Source organism: Octopus sinensis, linkage group LG1 (genome assembly GCF_006345805.1).
Source record: "Octopus sinensis linkage group LG1, ASM634580v1, whole genome shotgun sequence".
NCBI lineage: Eukaryota > Metazoa > Mollusca > Cephalopoda > Octopoda > Octopodidae > Octopus > Octopus sinensis.
In genome coordinates this window covers 40,709,705-40,728,188 of record NC_042997.1, presented here as the reverse complement: position 1 = coordinate 40,728,188, position 18,484 = coordinate 40,709,705, and the positions used below count along the sequence as shown (strand labels likewise).

General features: G+C 36.2%; 1 protein-coding gene across 3 annotated transcripts in view; it reads right to left on the bottom strand.

Annotated features, from left to right (window-relative positions):
- LOC115212385 (protein-glutamine gamma-glutamyltransferase K) overlaps window positions 1-18,484 on the bottom strand; it is a 427,663-nt gene that overhangs the window by 12,830 nt on the left and 396,349 nt on the right. For all 3 annotated transcript variants that reach the window (XM_029781270.2, XM_029781286.2, XM_029781278.2), the window contains 3 exons: window positions 12,268-12,371; window positions 2,619-2,861; window positions 1,427-1,705 (listed from right to left, as the gene is read on the bottom strand). In XM_029781270.2, the coding sequence (XP_029637130.1) occupies window positions 1,427-1,705; window positions 2,619-2,861; window positions 12,268-12,371 (626 nt within the window). The remainder of the gene's footprint in view (window positions 1-1,426; window positions 1,706-2,618; window positions 2,862-12,267; window positions 12,372-18,484) is intronic.

Sequence of the window (18,484 nt, the reverse complement as noted above, 5' to 3'; positions counted from 1 at the left end):
GTAAAAAAGCAGCTGTGAACCCACATTTTTTCCAAATATATAATGTGCATGATTGACTCACCTCTTCCCCGTAGGATCGTCTTTAACTAGTCACATTGTCCGGTTAGTGCATCAGAGGAGTGGTTTAAAGACAGCTGAAGAAATTGTCTGAAGAGGAGCCACATCCATTCGTCAGAAATGGAAGACCCCATTGCTCGACTTTCGCATTGATTTCACTACTGGAGTGGAAGATTGAAACTTTGGCGAAGAAACGCATTCAGCTACCAAGAGTGAAGGGAAAAAAAGCACAGATGCAGAGTTGCACTTAGCATCTCGATCCAATTTTCTTACATGACCCCTCCGTAATCGAAGTTGCTAATTGAGTATAGTGGAGGCGCAATGGCCCAGTGGTTAGGGCAGCGGACTCGCGGTCATAGGATCGCGGTTTCGATTCTCAGACCGGGCGTTGTGAGTGTTTATTGAGCGAAAACACCTAAAAAAGCTCCACGAGGCTCCGGCAGGGGATGGTGGTGATCCCTGCTGTACTCTTTCACCACAACTTTCTCTCTCACTCTTACTTCCTGTTTCTGTTGTACCTGTATTTCAAAGGGCCGGCCTTGTCACTCTCTGTGTCACACTGAATATCCCCGAGAACTACGTTAAGGGTACACGTGTCTGTGGAGTGCTGAGCCACTTACACGTTAATTTCACGAGCAGGCTGTTCCGTTGATTCGGATCAACCGGAACCCTCGTCGTCGTAACCGACGGAATGCTTCCAAAAAAATTGAGTATTGTGGAAAAACAGTCATCATAAAATCCAAAAACGATGTTCGTAATCGTATTTGATAGAAAGTGTGTGTTGTGTTGTGCTTTGTTGTGCTTTGTTGATACTGTCGGCAAAACGTCAATCTTTTGACATGGAGTGAAATACTGCTTTTTTTCCCCCCTCTGCCATCTAACGATGAATCCTAAGAATGTTTCTAAAAGATATATTGTTCGAGATTGCCTATAAACTGAAGCCCGCAGAGTTAAATCTCTGGCTTAATCATATAAATATTTGTTCAGTCAGAATGCGTCTTTATTTAGATATAGTCTTGAATAATTTCAAATATTTTATTGTAAATAATTATATCACTGAGAATAAAATAAATATTCATGATTTGTAATATACCCATAAAGTCACAAATTTTGTAGGAAGGAATATTCGACTAAACCAGTTCCACCTGAATAATACATATTTTATCGACATCCAGAAGACTGAAGCCCAAAATGAAACTCGGCGGAATTTGAATTAAAGAATATAAAAGGACCAAATATTACAGTTAAATATTGCAACACATTTCGTCGAGAGCTTTGTCTTCCACTAACTGCTGATAAATAGTCATAACAATGATGAGATATCGGTAAGAAATAAATCAAAAAATAATATTCACGGATTACTACAAACCTGCATGTGGTTCAAGCTGTGCATTGTTGGAATTCTCTTTTAAATCATTCGCTGGTACGCCGGTATAATATGCAGCTGCTGCACACAAGTGTACAGAGATAATGCGAGAAGAAGCCGAGTTATTTTTGATTCGAAGAGACGCACTAACATCCCCAGTTCGATATCCCTCTCCTGTAAACGTAAAGTCAATGTCACTTTTGCTCGGGGCAGGAATTTCGGGTAGAGATCGTAGTGCGTGTTTCTTAGCTTTCTCCATGCAAGCTGCTAGCTCAGGACTACCTGTTAACGAAATAAAGAGAATTTAAATTTCAAAAGATTCAGATCATTTGTGCTTGATTTATAGGAAGCGAGTATATCAAAGAAAATCCACTTTATACGAGCCAAGAAGGTGGTGTCGAATTGACTCTCGAACGACTATAAACAGTAGCTAAATCTCTCTCAAATCCCTTCTTACTATTTTGTAAAAAGGAAAGGTACTCTAGATGTATTTTGTCTGAAGTGAAGGCGGGATAGTCAGGAAAGCCTTAGATATTTATATCTCGGTCAGCCCTGATTACACAGGGCTGGCCGAGAGCTAAACAATTTAATATCAACTTTATTGATATACTTCCATTCTGACAAATCTTCAATGCCATTAATCTCTAAGTAGTCCTTGCAGATAATATAGCTCAGATCAACTACCACTCAAATTTCATTTGCGTTAGAAATTACTAGCGTGCATTATAAAAAAAATCGTAACAACTGTGTCTAAACTATTAGCTTATGTTGTGTACCTCAATAACGTGTACCTTTGCATATAGAAGAGAGATTCAGAAGTGCCAGCGCGTTTTAGGATTACATCCAATTGCAGACTGGCTGCCGTCCAAGTAGAAACAGAATCTCATTCATCTAAACATAATGGCAAAAGCTACAGTATTCCCAGAAGAATAGGAATTGATGAGTCACGAGATAAGAATATCTAACTTTATTTTCTTTTTTCTATTTTTCTTTTCAATGTTAGTATTTATTACTGTGATACGGTATATAATACGTTAATCAAGAAGAAAAAAATCACGAGAGAGAGAAAGAGAGGAAAGAAAAAGAGGAAGAGAGAGAGAGAGAGAGAGAGAAAGAGAGAGAGAGAGAGAGAAAGAGAGAGAGAAAGAGAGAGAGAAAAAGGGCAGTGTGCTTGCACTTAGTAATAAGAACTCACCGTCCGGATACTTGTAATGTTGAGTCAAATCATCCCTAGAAATTGTATTTACTGCTTTCGTGCTGATAGAACGACCGACAGCATTCTTCTCGACTGCAAAGGGTGTCATGTTTCCCATAGAATCCAACACCCAGTGAACACGGTCTCCATGGATTTCAGAAAACAGGAATTTTGTGTCATATCCTAAATGGAGATCGCCTTCCCTTATACCTTTAACCGGAGCAGGGCCACATGTGAAGACACCTGCAAAGAAAAAAAAAATGAATTAATACAAAAAAAAATAGATAGCAAAGGAAATGATATTAAATATTGTTGCAAATATTCTAAACAAATCGATAACACTGGCAAAAAATAATCTAAAAAATTCTCTGCATATTTCAAACACGATTTCAAATATACCATTAGTTTTCGAATATATGGCACACATCTATATATATGGTTGCAGACACGCGCGTTGAAATTAAGAATTTTAGATAACGCTTACATTGTAGAAATATACTTAGAAGTATATTTCTGACCTTGTTATCCTATCTAATTGGTTAATGATTAGCTATAATTTCGCTGTTAATATATTGATTTCAAAGTTTGGTACAGGGCCAGAAATTATGGAGCCGGGTGCTAATCGTTCGCACCGCCCTCAGTGCTCGGATGGTACATATTTTGTCGACCCCGAAAGGATGAACGACAAACTTGACCTTGGCAGGATTTGAACTCAGAGCGTAAAGACGGAAGAAATGTCAATAAGGATTTTACCCGGCATGCTAGCGATTCTTATTTCTTTATTTCCCATAAAGGGTATACACAGATATTAGTAGAACACACGAGGGGACAGACAATTAAATAACTATAAAAATTAAAATTAAAAACGTATGATGTACATGCATGATAACAATGAAATGAATATGAAAATGGACTACTTGCCCCATCAAGCAGTCTCATTTCTTCCTTTTACCATTTATAAGGCGCGTCCCTTACTATATCCACTCCATGCTCCTTTATTAAGTCGTTGTACCTCGTACTATCCGTTAACTTTTTTAAGACCGCGTACAGTCTCCAACATATAACTCCCTTTTTGTACTTGGATATCACATCTTTTTGGCTTTGAGTCACCAGTACACACAATTGCCATCCTACAATGGTTGTGTATCCCTCTATGTTCACAAATTTTGCCGTTTTCCACTTCTTAACTTCATAAATCAAATCCTTTTCTGTCTCCTCTATCAACAAACAAACAATTATTCTCACGGGGAGGGGGCTTTTGTAAATCCTGTGATGTCTGTTTTCTTTTTGTTTTGTAAAGGAGAGGAATGGGTGAGTTTGGTGTCTGCAAGTAGAGGGTGGGACTGAGCGGGTGTGGGTGGGATGGGGGCGGTTTGGGGTTCCATTTCGTTCTGTCCTTTCTTTCTCTTTTTCCCAACTACTGTCTATACTTCCTCCATTCACTGTGATTCCTCCAATATCTCCTCCTGTATTTTTCTGGCTCCTTTTCCTCTCTTTCTGTTGTTTTCTTATTTCTTTATTGCCCACAAGGGGCTACACACAGAGCGGACAAACAAAGACAGACAAACGGATCAAGTCGATTATATCGACCCCAGTGCGTAACTGGTACTTATTTAATCGACCCCGAAAGGATGAGAGGTAAAGTCGACCTCGGCGGAATTTGATCTCAGAACGTAGTTCTGTTGTTTTCTGTGTGGCACAGTGTGCCCTAATGTGGCCCTTCTGGCCACATTTAAAACAACGAGGGACTCTTCCCTCCTCCCACACTCTTAGCAACGACTCTCCGATCGACACCGTTTCTACGAGTCCTTCCAGCGTTTCCATTTCCGCTTGAACTATTAGGCCTAGCGCCTTGCCTTTCCATTTTGTTCCTTCTATTTCTGTAGCCTAGATGACGGTCACCTCCTCCTTATTTCCGAAGAGGACTGCTGCCGCAACCCAAGCCACATCTATATCTGGCGGGATTCCTTCTACCCTAATCCTGGAAGTCTTTCTTCCAAGATTAGTGGGTAGAAGGATCACTTTGTTCTCGCCGTAGTCACTACCTGAAGCCTTGCCACTTCCTCTGTCCTAAAATGGACAACAATAGTCCCATATGAATTTCCTCTTCCTAAATATTTTATCTCTTTCATTACTGAGCATAAAGGTTTTCTAATTTCCTTCTCCTTTGCATGTTCAAATCTTTCTTTTATCGAGCATACCTTATACACCATAATCTTTTCAATTTCCTCCTCCTTCGCATGTTCCAATCTTCTTTCTTTTATCGAGTATACCTTATACACCAAGATCTTTTTTTCCATCTCCTACAATATCTTCTGGGGTGGTGACAACTTAACGTCACTCACCCTCTCTGTGTGTCATTTTACCGCGTTTGTCAATATTTGATAAGTCCACCTTTTTTCTTTTCTTTTATCACTTCTGCAAAGTTCTTTTCACCTAAATCTCTGTCCATCTTTTTTACTGCTATTATCAGTTTTTCCTCTGAAGAAGACAACTCAGCACCACTAAGGTCCGAGTAAAACATTTTACTTTTTGCCATTAACCTGGCTAACTCTCCGTAAAGCGGAGAAAAAGCACCACCAGCAAAACCGCTGCAAAGCAGCGCAAAAACAATTCACGAAGTGTTAAAAAACAATGACAATATTACAACTGTAAAAGCAACCAACTATACAATACGGCATGCTAACGATTCTACCAAGCTTGCTGCCTTAATGCTGTTAATATTTTACGTGCTTTAAAGACAGCAAACTGGCAGAATCATTAACTCGCCAGGCAAAATTTTTAGCGGCATTTCGTCTGTCTTTAGAATCTATAGAAATTATAACAAAAGAATGCTTAATTATCAGTTATAAAGAAACATAAAAAAGTTTCTTTAATAATCCTTTCTAGAGTTATATTTACTTGATCAGTCTTGCTGAAAGATTCCAACAATAGTCTTTCATCATATTTGTACCTATTTCCCTGTTCCCAATTTTCCCTATTACATCTCTTATAACGTTATTACATTTTCACTGAGTGTCATTGGTGGTATTGGACATTCTTTTATATTTTGTCTAGAGTAGTTGTCTGCCTCAAGGTTGCTATAAAAGATTTTGACAACCAGAATAAACGAAGACCCTGCACAAAATTCACTTTTGTGCAACCTCTGAAATATGTATCTTTTATAAGCTCACTTATCAGGGCGCCATGAAAAAAATAATCCATGGTTTAAGTTATTCCATGTTGAGTTCAGAAAATTTATTGCATATGTATCTAAAACAGACACTATTTTCACTCATCATCTTTATTCTAAGCATTTGTGGTAAATAAATTAATTTAGTAGCATGTAGTTGCTTTAACAACATGTAATAAAGTTATTTCTTAAATCAAAATTGCACATCGTTGCCGACAAGGCAGAATTTATAACACCTTTGGAATCGACATCCCAGATGTACCTCATAGCTTGCCTAATTTCTAAGATACCAATATGTAATATGCAATGAGGCTCGAGGTCTTGTTGCAACACAGAAGTGAAGACACCAGTATATAAAAAGGGTAAGTTATATGACCAGATTAGAGATACTAGGGTAAAAATCATAGGATGTTTAAGTTAAGTTAGTTAAGTTAATTTTTTGGCTCAAAAAGCAAAAAGCAAGGCCATCAGCACATCAAATATATGTAAGAATAAGCCTAACATGTAAGGTGCCAAAATCTGTATTGGACAGCATCATTATGATGATACTGGCTAGGATAATATATATTTGTAAGTACTTTTTTGTTAAATATTTAAAAATAGGTGTATGTTACGGAACAAAAACTTAACGTGAATGTGGGGCTTAGCGCCACAAATTATTAAGAAAAAAAGCGTAAGATATGAGTGAGCAAATGCTGTCACATAGTGTTATAACTTTAGTTACAACCACAAGATTTTTGAAGGGTATGGTCAATACCGTAACCTATTAAATTTCAGTCCTGAGTTTCATAACTTGATTCAAGAAAGAAATGCACTAAAGCGGTTTATTTTAGCTTCCTACATGCTCATAAAGCAGATTTGGATTCAACACGTATAGCTACATAAAACAGTCATTTATAACAAAGACAAAATTAGATTCTGTAACGAACTACATGTGTGTGTGTGTCAATGGCATTAGTGACATTAGTCTAACTGAGAATCAAATCCAGATTATGTAATCGGTTTAGTTCTGCCCAGAAGTGGATGCAACAACAGCAAAAAAAAAAAAAAAGGTTTTAGTACAGCTACAAGATAAATGGAAATTTTAAACTCTAATATAGCAATCCTTGTCAAAGTATACAATATAGTATATAAATATGCAGATGGCGTTCACTCAATATGCAACAGTTCTCTTACAAAAATGTGGAAAGTGGCGCTCTAAAAACAAATCCTAATTGCATGTCTTAATTAGTGAAGAAAAGCATCTGCAATCGATCTTGAGTATCATCATCGATTGTAATTTAAGGGTAGAATCTTTTCTTTCATTATTTTGATGATCATCCACAGCCATTCGCACAATGTCGGTTGCTGTAAGAAAGATCAGAGCTTCCTTTGCATTCGTTTTTCATTTGATCCCATGTGATCCCAGGTAATGAAAGCTGTTACAATCTCAGTAGATTCCTTTGATTTCTCGTTGTTCGTTAGTCGTATTGTAAACGGCGTTGCTTTTAGCAAATCTAACTTTTACAGTCGATTTTGTTTACTATCATCACCACTTCATCCTTACCATTGCAGGCTCGAACGACCTGGTTGAAATATTAGCTAAGTATTTTCTGAGTTTCATTCTAATGCCTTTATAGCATGCAAGGACATACTGGATAAATTGTCTGAAAAGACAGAGCAATAACGTTCAGAAAGCCTCAGACCATAGGTCTGCTCGGGGCTGAACAACACTGTTCTTAGGCTGAGCACTAATGTTCTTATAGGGATATATTTTTGTCATTTTAAACTAAATTCCAAATCCTTTCTGAATAAAATACACCCCTCCCCCGCACACACATATCTCACATATATAAATCACATTTATAGTGGCCTAATACATTACGAGAATAATAGCAAACATGTAACTCCTCGAAAAACTACCAATGACAAAATCGTTCTTCAGAAAAGATTTACTAATTAGGTTTGATCATTTACATTTCATTTATTTTAGCTTAAATCAAACAGACAGCTAAAATGAATAACTTTGGCACCAACAGGATCCACTTAGTTTTGGTACTGCATATATTCTCTTATATTTATATAAATAAGCTGATCGATTTCATATAATGTTTAAAGAATAATTCAATGGCTTTCATTATCTAAAGTCTAAAGTTTCTACTAAGTTCAAACTGAAGTATACTTTGTAATTCATCACTCTGAGATCGATAAAATGAATATCTGTTCATGGATTGTAATCCTTATTTCTTTAAGAACATTATATATATAGGAGCACTCCGTCGGTTCCGGCGACGAGGGTCTCAGCTGATACGATCAACGGAACAGCTTGCTTGTGAGATTAACGTGCAAGTGGCTGAGTACTCCACAGACACGCGTACACCTTTACATACTTCTCAAGGAGATTCAGCGTGACACAGAGTGTTACAAGGCTGGCCCTTTGAAATACAGGTACTACTCATTTTTGCCAGCTGAGTGAACTGGAGTACCGTGAAATAAAGTCTCTTGCGCAAAAACAAAACGCACCGCGCCGGGAATCGAACTCGCGACCTTACGATCGCGAGCCGAATACCCTAGCCACTAAGCCACGTGCCTTCATATGTATACACGCACGCACACACACACACACACACACACACACACACACACACACACACACACACACACACACAAATGCTTCAAAATATCACGTGTATACATCGACACACATATATACGATCGCGTGTGAGACCTCGAATACCAAAGGTAGAGTAAAGTACAGTATTTTATGACAGCTAAAATCTCCACAAACCTTTAAGCAGAATTTCCTGTAACTGGTCATCAGCTACATTCTCTCACACGGACATATACATATATAATATATGCATGTGTATATATACATATTTACATACATATATTATCTGATATAGAACTCAATACATTAAGCTAGAGTGGAAAGATAGTCTACTCAGAGTTTTAATATAATAAGTATGTGTTCGTTCATTTAGTGATTATAATAATAATCAGTCAGATCTCAACGGTACAGAGTAGAAGTACTCGGTGTCTACTGTTTTTATTGAGTTCTACACCAGGTTATTAGTCTTGCAATGCTTAAGCGAAGTGATCTTGTATGTGTATATATATACATTCATCCATACATATAAATATGTATCAAATGAACTAAAAAACAGAACATATTTCATTTGGTACATATATCCTCTCACCTCTGCTACTAGCTGGCATATACAGGTGCTTACATTTATTAAGTATTCACCCTGAATTTATTATATATATATATATATATATATATATATATATATATATATATATATATCAAAATACAAAATGGGACAAGAACGCAAAACATCCAGAAGACGATACAAAAAACACGCACGGGTCATTCGAAGCCTTTAATCTTCAGTCAAGAACCGAATCATCCTCGCAATTTCCGCTGATTAATCTTGAGATTGCTCCAATCTGGCCAGCCCCAAGGAATAACTAAGCTAAGAGCATTAGATTCCTTTGAAAAAAGCTTCGAATGTATACAAAACAAGGACGGAAAAACGGACGATGTTACACGAATATAAATACAAAAATAATACAAAAAAACAACAACAATAATAATAATAATAATAATAACAACAGGACATGACAACAGGCGTATATACATATATTGATATACACATACACACATATATGTATATACGTGTGTGTGTGCGTGTTTGTGTCTGTGCCTGCATGTAAGTTTGTATGTTTTAAACAATACATTGTTATATTCAGATCTTTGCTGATACTATTTGTTTCTGAAGAACACTTTTCAATGTAATAGCTTAAAGGAATTTCGCTAAGGATTATGTAGAATATGTTAATGTTTTCTTTAAAAAAAAAAAATTTTAATGCTTAGAAATAAGTTCCTGACTGACGTTAATACCTATCAGAATAAATGCTTACAACTGCTGTATTTATATGCTTTCGGTTCAAAGTAAAAATAGGATAAAGAAATTCATTTAATCTATTTCAGATCAGTGAGGAAAGTTTCGAAATAGTTTCCCCAAAAGTGTTTATAAAGAAACGGATTTTACTTTAAAAAGTGTTTGCCTTTGTCTCGAAATGATAATTTTTGTGATTATCATTCTTGTTTCAGCATCATGCATGTGAAAAACGAAGTGAGGTAAAATTGCAGCTGTCACTGACGCTATTACAGCTAATTCACAAATAACAATTACATCAATTCTGCTCAAGCTTTGTCTTTCATTGGTGTCGTTTCAATCGATTATTTTGTCACAAATTTGTGGCCTTGCGCCAATGGAAGGAATCATTAATGCATGAATGTGCGCCGACAGCAAATTAATAAAAATATTGCGGTAGATTTGGTGATTCTTTAGCGCCGGATAAAATCCTTGCAGTGTTTTTTCTAGCTCTTTACTTTTTGAGTGCAAAGTTTGCAGAGTTTAATTTATGCTTTTCATCCTACCAGGGCCGATAAAATAGAGTACCAATCAAGTACTGGAATTGATCTAATGGACTGTTTGGTTCTTCGTATTTGAGACTGCATATGTAAGGAAAATATCATCATTGTTATGTTACGGCTATAGAGTGATTGAAAACGAAGACCTTCACAATACGTGTCTGTGCTTTTTAGCTGCGTTGTTTTTGTATTCTGTATACATTGACTGTCTGGGTCAAGAATATCTTTCATTCTCCAGGGATGAATGAAATAAGTACCGCTCAAGAACTGATTAAATCTCCAGATTTAATCAGTTCTTGAAAATCTCCAGGTACCTAGCCTTGTGAAAACGTTGTAAAACATTGCTCTTAGAGACACTTAGTGGATAACGCGTTTTCAGGTAAGTAAACAATCAGAATTCAATTATTCTCAGTAGTTTCATCATTATTTAAAAGTGGGGGTAAGTTGCTGAAACACATGGCTGTTGACTGCTAACAGCATTGTATTTTGTCCTATTCTCTTAGTTCATATTCTACCGAAATCAATTCCGATTTTAGGCGTGTACTAGAGCTGAGACAATTGACCAAAATAGTATCTATAAAAAGAATTGACAATTTGAGAGCTCTTACTGTCTCCTTATTACTTCATCACCTACATAACTGAAAGGCAAAGAGCCTGGCAGAGTAATTTGAGTGATGAACAAAATGACTTACAGCATTTCTTCCTACTCTATACGTTCTAAGTTTAAATTCTGCCGTGGTCAACTTTATCTGTCACCCTTTCGGAGTTGATAAACTAAAGCATCAATCAAGTAATGGAGTCGGTAGCGTCGATGCAACCTTTTCTTACAAAATTGTTGGCCTTATGTCTAAATTAGAAACCATTATTTTTCATAGTGAATTCACCGAGCAGTCCAATTTCGATTTTAATTTTAAATAATTCTTTTTTAATTTTTTGTGGCTAATGAGATTCTCATAGTTAATGAGTAGAAGATTTTAGAAATAAGCTACAATCAATAATTTACAAATACGTCACAGAAATCTAAGCATGTCTTGTTATATTAAGGATGTTTCTTTACCGCAAATTTCTAAAATTGTCACTGAAATATTGGGTTGAGGAATAATCCATGAGCGTTTTTTTTTTCAAATCTAAAAATGCATGCAGACATAAAACCCATTAGCAAAATATTTTGTTATTCGAAAGAGAATTCTTTGCTCGACAACATAATGTGTTTTGATTTTTTAATTTAATTTATTTTTGTGTATTTTTAGATCATTAAAATTGAATGTCAAGTGGACAAAACAGCATTTTTGACACCATTTGTTCATGAATTATTCCTTAACCCAGTAAAATAAATTAGAAAATATTAGCAATTTGAAAAAGAAACTGGGACATGTGAAGACGTTATGTAGCGTGCAAGGACAGTCATTAAAATGAGTACGTCAGAGGGTTCTAATGTTGACACAAACCACTTTGAAAATAAAAACAGAAGCTGAATAAATTTGTGTAACATGGGATCAACAAAAGACTACTTCAACCCGCGGCTCATTCAATGAATGTAGCTTTAGTTTTTATGTATCACATCAGAGTTCAATATTTTATCATTGAAATTTGCTTTTATCAAGAACCGATCGCTTTTCGCTTTGCGTCTTGCTCTTTATAAGAAAATTTCCCATGCTAGTTTAGATGGAATGGTTTTTTTCTTCTTGCAGGCAAAATCGAGCATACAAAGGTAACACGGAAAAATAGTTCAAGTAAAGACTGAGTAATACGATCATGTAATTACTTGTGCTGCACCTGAAGCCAACAGCCATTGTGGTTTAAACATACATGGCATTTATCATTAATAGGTAAGTTAATTTATTTACGTATCCTATCTAGATATCTAAATTAAACTGCGTAAATTATTCAGTCTTAGGCTCATTATTAGCTGCATAAAATTTTAATTTTGTTTTGTTAAAAAGAAATTGCAAAAAGAAATGTAATGTATTTTATGAAAGTAGTGGAGGATATTTTTCAAGAAGTATACAAAAAAAAATTACAAGTACAATAAAAATTAGTGAAAATGTGTTTACCTTCACTGACTTCTTGTGGGGTGGCATCGTAAGCCTGCCAACCATCATAACCTGGAGGTAAATCAGGGCGTTTAAACCAAGACTCATTCCAAACATGGAAGTCCCTACAATGAATAAACAATAATTATAGTAAAATTGATAATAAAAATAGAAATGATAATAACGACTTATAACAATGAATGAAATATCAGAAAAGATCAAATAAATTGATCCCAGTGCATTTCTCAGTGTCTCTCAAGGCAAAGTCTATCTCATTACCTTTTGAAGCCTGCAATTCCAAATAGTGTAATTAAAATCCCCAAGTCATTAAATTTAGAATTCTGTCAAATTTAGAATTCTGTCATTTCTTCAAATGATAATAATAACAATATTAATGATAAGTAATTCGGCAGTCAATAGCAACCTGATACGACCTGCTTGGAGTACACGCTACGCTTTGACTCAATTGTAGATGCTCGTGTCGTCGCAAGCAGACACAGTCACCCTCCTGATCTCAACACCTTTGGCCCAGCGGCACCCCAATGACGTAAGAGCTGGATGGAAAGGCTGCACCCAAATAATTTAAGTGGTACTTTATTTTATCGACCTCGGAAGAGCGAAACGCAAAGCTGACCTCAGCAGAATTCGAACAAACAAAATCTGAAACAAATACCGTTAAGCATTTTATCGAAGCTCTAACAGTTCCACTAATCCAATACTGATACTTTATTTAATCAATCTCAGAAGAATGGAATATAAAGATGGGATTTCTGAGAATTGAATACTGAAACTAAAGGACGGGAACAGACACCGCAAACCATGTTGTCCGACGCTAACAGTTCCAATCAACTGTCCTAGAAGAGTACTTTAGTTAATCGACCTCTGAAGGGGGGAATGCAAATGTGATCTTTGCGGGATTTGATGCTCACATTTGGAATGCTTTTGATCGTAGGTCTGTTTCCTCGATCAAGACTCATCAGCGAGTACAGTAACAAGGACAATAGTGATAACAACGAACATTATCCACTATCATCATAAAACTCATCTAACATGTCTTCGTACATGTAGTAAGGAAATTATAGTTTTCACAAAACCACCCTCATGTTGGCCGGACTCGCCGAATAATATAGTCTGAGAAAAGAAAAAAGAACATTATAATGACTGGAATATCTTTCGTTGTAGAGTTGCTTCCCCAAGGCATGGCCTAAGTCTCTAAAAATATCCAACATTACTGACATCGCTAACACAATCTCTGTGATGACCCGCATTATAAAAACGATGAAAATACATTATCACACATATAGTACACAAGAATGGAATCTTCAAAAAAAAAAAAAGAACACTGAATGGACAACACAACAAACCAAGAAGCAAAAATACTGCATTAAAACCAACGGAAAAAAAAAAATAAATGACAGCCACAAACAAAACTGCTGAATTGAATTGAAGCCACTTCACTCTACAGCACGTAATCTTACCTAATTTTAGTTGCTATGTCTTTTACTGAACAAGCGTTATTTTTATCCGGGATTGTCATATCTCCTTTATTTTAGTTATTCTGCGTATTGTTAAACAACTACAACCGCACAATCATTAGTTTGCCGTCGTTTCTTAAGATTCCGATCTTTGGCGGCAATCGTTGTTTGTATGCTTCTCATTCTTCTTTTCTTTTCTTTTCTTTTCTTTTCTTTCTATATATGTCAGCGTGCGTGTGTGTATATGTATGCGCATGTGTGTGTATATATATATATATGTATAAACAGATGCATATTTATAAACACACGTGTGAGTGCAGGTATAGCCATGCATGTATTCAGATATAAGTATATGTATATGCATATATCTGTGTATCGAAATGTCTATCTACCTATATATATATATATATATATATATATATATATATATATATGTATGTGTGTGTGTGTGTGTGTGTGTGTGTGTGTGTGTAGGGAGAGAGATAGATGTATAAATTTACATACCTATATACATTCATACATACACACACGCACGTATGAATGTATGTATTTATATATACACACACGCATACATACACGTCACACTCCATTCTTTGTTTATTTCTATGGAATTACACCGCATTGTATTGCATTGTATTTTGTTCTGCATTATGGCAATTGTCTTTCGGTTAAGTCCCCGTGGCAAAATATAGAATACCTCATCGATGTCATCAACAATGCTATGACGACGATCAGTATCACGATTATCCTCATCATTGTCTCCATCGTCATATTACGCACATAACGATGATCCTTATAATTATGATAAAAAAACGATGATTCTGGTGATGACGATAATAATAATAATGATAGTAGTAGTAGTAGTAGTAGTAGTAGTAGTAGTAGTAGTAGTAATAATAATAATAATAATAATGATAATTTATTCTTTTATTAGCCACAAGGGCTCACATGCAAAACATTAAAAGACATGCAACAACATTAAAGACAAAAACAGGACGATACATTGGGTTTTGCCGTGTGTGCACAATATAATGAAAATAAAAATTAAACGAATTAAAACTCCTAATAGGGGAGGAGCTTTAAGGTCCTCGTGGAAAAACCAACAAAAGCCACGGATGCTTGAAACACCAGGGCAAGAGCTCTTCTCCTTTGATTCCTATTTTACAGATGCGCGCTCAGATTTGGCCCTTTCACACTGGCCGGTCTTCCAATATTCAGCTACCTTCCAACAAACTTGCTACACCCTCAACTTCCTTTTCAAGTGAAACTTGTTATAGTTGATGAGGGCTTGGCCAAAGAGGAAAGTGTCTATCTTTAGCCCTGTCAAACGGGTCCACCATACTACCTCTTTCGCTACAGCCACTAGACAAATAAAAATTGCCTGCTCCTCCCGGCCTAAAGAGGGCGGCGAGACAATCTTCACAATGGATTCAGCTGATAGCCGGATCCGTCCTACACGCGACAGCAGGTGTTCGACATAAACTCATAAGTCAGCAATACTCAGGCACTGGACTAAGGTGTGCAGAACGGTTTCATCGTTCAAGGCGCACATTGAGCAGGCCCGGCTGACGGCACTTCCCGAACAGGCAGCGTCCCTCGGTAGCACTGCCAGGCAAGAGATTTCTGGAAATTATCCATAGGCCCCGAAAGTCCTCCGAAACAGACCGGTTAGTTGATCTTCATCGACGTCCAGTGTTTCCCCGAGAAAGTCATCGCAATTTAATAATAATAATAATAATAATAATAATAATAATAATAATAATAATAATAATAATTATGACAACGTGTCTCTAAAAGAAATGGAGAAACTCTCAAAATACAAAGACCTGGAAATAGAGGTAACTAGAATGTGGAATCTGAAAACAGAAACAATTCCTATCATAGTAGGTGCATTAGGCATGATAAAAAAATATTCAGACAAATACATAACAAAAACACCAGGACTTACAAACACATATAACATACAGAAAATTGCACTACTAGGCACTGCACACATCCTACTCAGAACAATTTCCATACAATAACCATCAGAGCATCACAACAAATCACAGCACATACCCAAGGCACACAGAGCTGCGCTCGGTAGTGAAGTGAAAGCACGCTATAAAAATAAAACTACTGAATAATAATAATAATAATATTAATAATAATAATAATATGATTATGTTTACTAAAACTGGAGCGTTTAAGATGATTCTTTCTTTGTCGTATCATTGATCCGTTACTTTATGCTATAAAAACGGTGACTGACGTAAATTGGAAACCCCATATACTGAAACAAAGTGTGTGCACGCGCGAGTATGTATGTATGTATGTATGTATGTATGTATGTATGTATGTATGTATGTATGTATGTATGATGGACTTACTCGCCTTTCGGCTACGTTTCTCTTAACTAAAAACGGCGAATTGGCGAAGTCGTTACAGCGACGAATAGAAAGTTTTGCTGTGTTCTCAGAGCTCGCTAAGGTCAACTTCGCTTTTCAATCCTTCGAGATTTGATAAAAATGTACCTGTCTGGTATCTTGTGTGTGTGTGTGTGTGTGTGTGTGGTGTGTGTGTGTGTTTGTTTATGTTTGTGTGTGTGTGCGCGCGCATGGGTGTGTGTGTGTGTCTTCTTCTTTCGACTTCGTTTTCTGCTCTCTCGTTCATTCTCTCTCTACTCCCGGGAAGACGTTGGCTACTTACCAGACATGGACAAGAATAGCTCCGCCAGATTTAAGATGAGAAAGACAGATCGATTGTCATGACGGCAGTCAAACTAATCCATCAAGATTCGGTGGTTCAAAGAAAGAAGGATACCTAAATTACCTAAATTGTGTATTACATGGCTTAGTGGTCAGGATGTTGTACTTACGATCGCGAGATCGCAGTTTCAGTTCCTTGACCGGGTGACTTCATCTCACGTTGCTCTGCGATTTCTTTGACACTTGACGTGTGGTGCACCGCGCACCTGTTCAGGCAACGTCGGTTTGATGGAGAGAGTGAGTCAAGTGTAGCACAAACATTTAATCGCTATAAACAGAATATTTGTTCGGCTATAAACAGAATATTTGCAATTTAAAGTTATACCCAGGATGTGCGTGTTGCAATTATATTCTCGATATTTGAGAATATTTGAATATTTGAGAATATTTGAGAAATGCTTAGCGGCATTTCGTCCGTCTTTACGTTCTAAGTCCAAATTCCACCAAAGTCGACTTTGCTTTCTATTCTTTCAGCGTCGATAAAATATGTACCGGTTCCGGTTGATCACTAGGATCGATGTAACTGACTTACCACTTCCCACGAAGTTGCTGGCCTTATGCAAAAATTTGAAATCAATAATTACATATACATGTATATTTATTGGGTGTATATATATATATATATATATATATATATATATGTGTGTGTGTGTATGTATGTATCCGTAGTATCTATCTACTTAAGACCACACATCATATACACATCCTCAAACCAAATATGTGTGTGCACATATGCGTACAATCATAAGCTAGTCTAATATCGAGAGCAGTAGAACTGTTTGTATTCTGTTTTCAACATCTGTTCAACTTTCATTTCAGATGTTGAAAACAGAATTGAAACATTTTTCATTATGACTATTGTCTTAATGAAATGACAATAGACATGTGCAACAAGTTAAAATCGATTTAAACAATAGAAACATTCTATTCAAAGTATTAAATTTACCATATCAATAGTGTGTTATTTTTAATTGCATGTTTAAAAAATTTTTTTTTCGTACATAAATTATATTGGTAATGGAAATAATTTACCATAATTTCCAGATAGCTTCGTTAGATTATAACTCGTCACCCGTTAATGGAAGAAATTGTATGATTTGTTATGATGGCGTTAATTTTACAATTCACAAATATGGCATTGCTGAGTTAATTCTTCATATTTATGTATTTAATCAATATGAATATGTATTCGCATTTGTATCTGAATAAGTTTATATGCTTTTATATATGCACTTCATTCTTCTCTGTCTGAACATTAAATTATTTTTTCAACAAAAGAAATGACTGAACAGGATCGATTATTTTTTGTTTTAATAACATCTAATAATTTCTTCATAATGTTTCACTTATAAAACTTTTAAAAAATACAATAAATCGTTTTCACTGGATATTGAATTTCTGAAATGTCCAAACACTTTGTTGGTTTCGCTAATTAGTTGAATTTGAAAATTAAAATAGATCTATTGTTTCTTCTGACAAAACTCTAAACTTGACAGATGTTCAAAAACAATATTATATTGTATAGCACTGGTGGGTTCTCCGTCGGTGTTGACGTTGATTATTCAGTTGTTCGAATATCTCAATTCCGTTATGTTGACACACGCATACCCTCGCTTATCCACTCTCCACACATACACTTTACAAACTCACAAGCGCACACACACATCATCACTCACCTGCCATTTCATCACTCCAAAGAATTTTCCCCATCACACATACACTGTCAAACACGTTACATCGCTCACACTCTTTCCTTCTTTCCCCCTCTCTCGTTTTGCTAGACAACTGTTTCACATCTTCCTTGCCACCTACATTTTAGCTTTCTAGCACACGCATGCGCCCACACTTTCTTCATTACCCTATTCTTCTCAACACCTGCCCTCCTTTTACTCTTCAATTTCCCGTCTAAGAATGTAAAGTCCGTAAGTACTGCAAAAATTGTTCTACTGAGGATCTAACGATTGCCCTTTCATTCACTATGGTTGCTACGGGGTAAGATCACTTATGGCTCTTTCG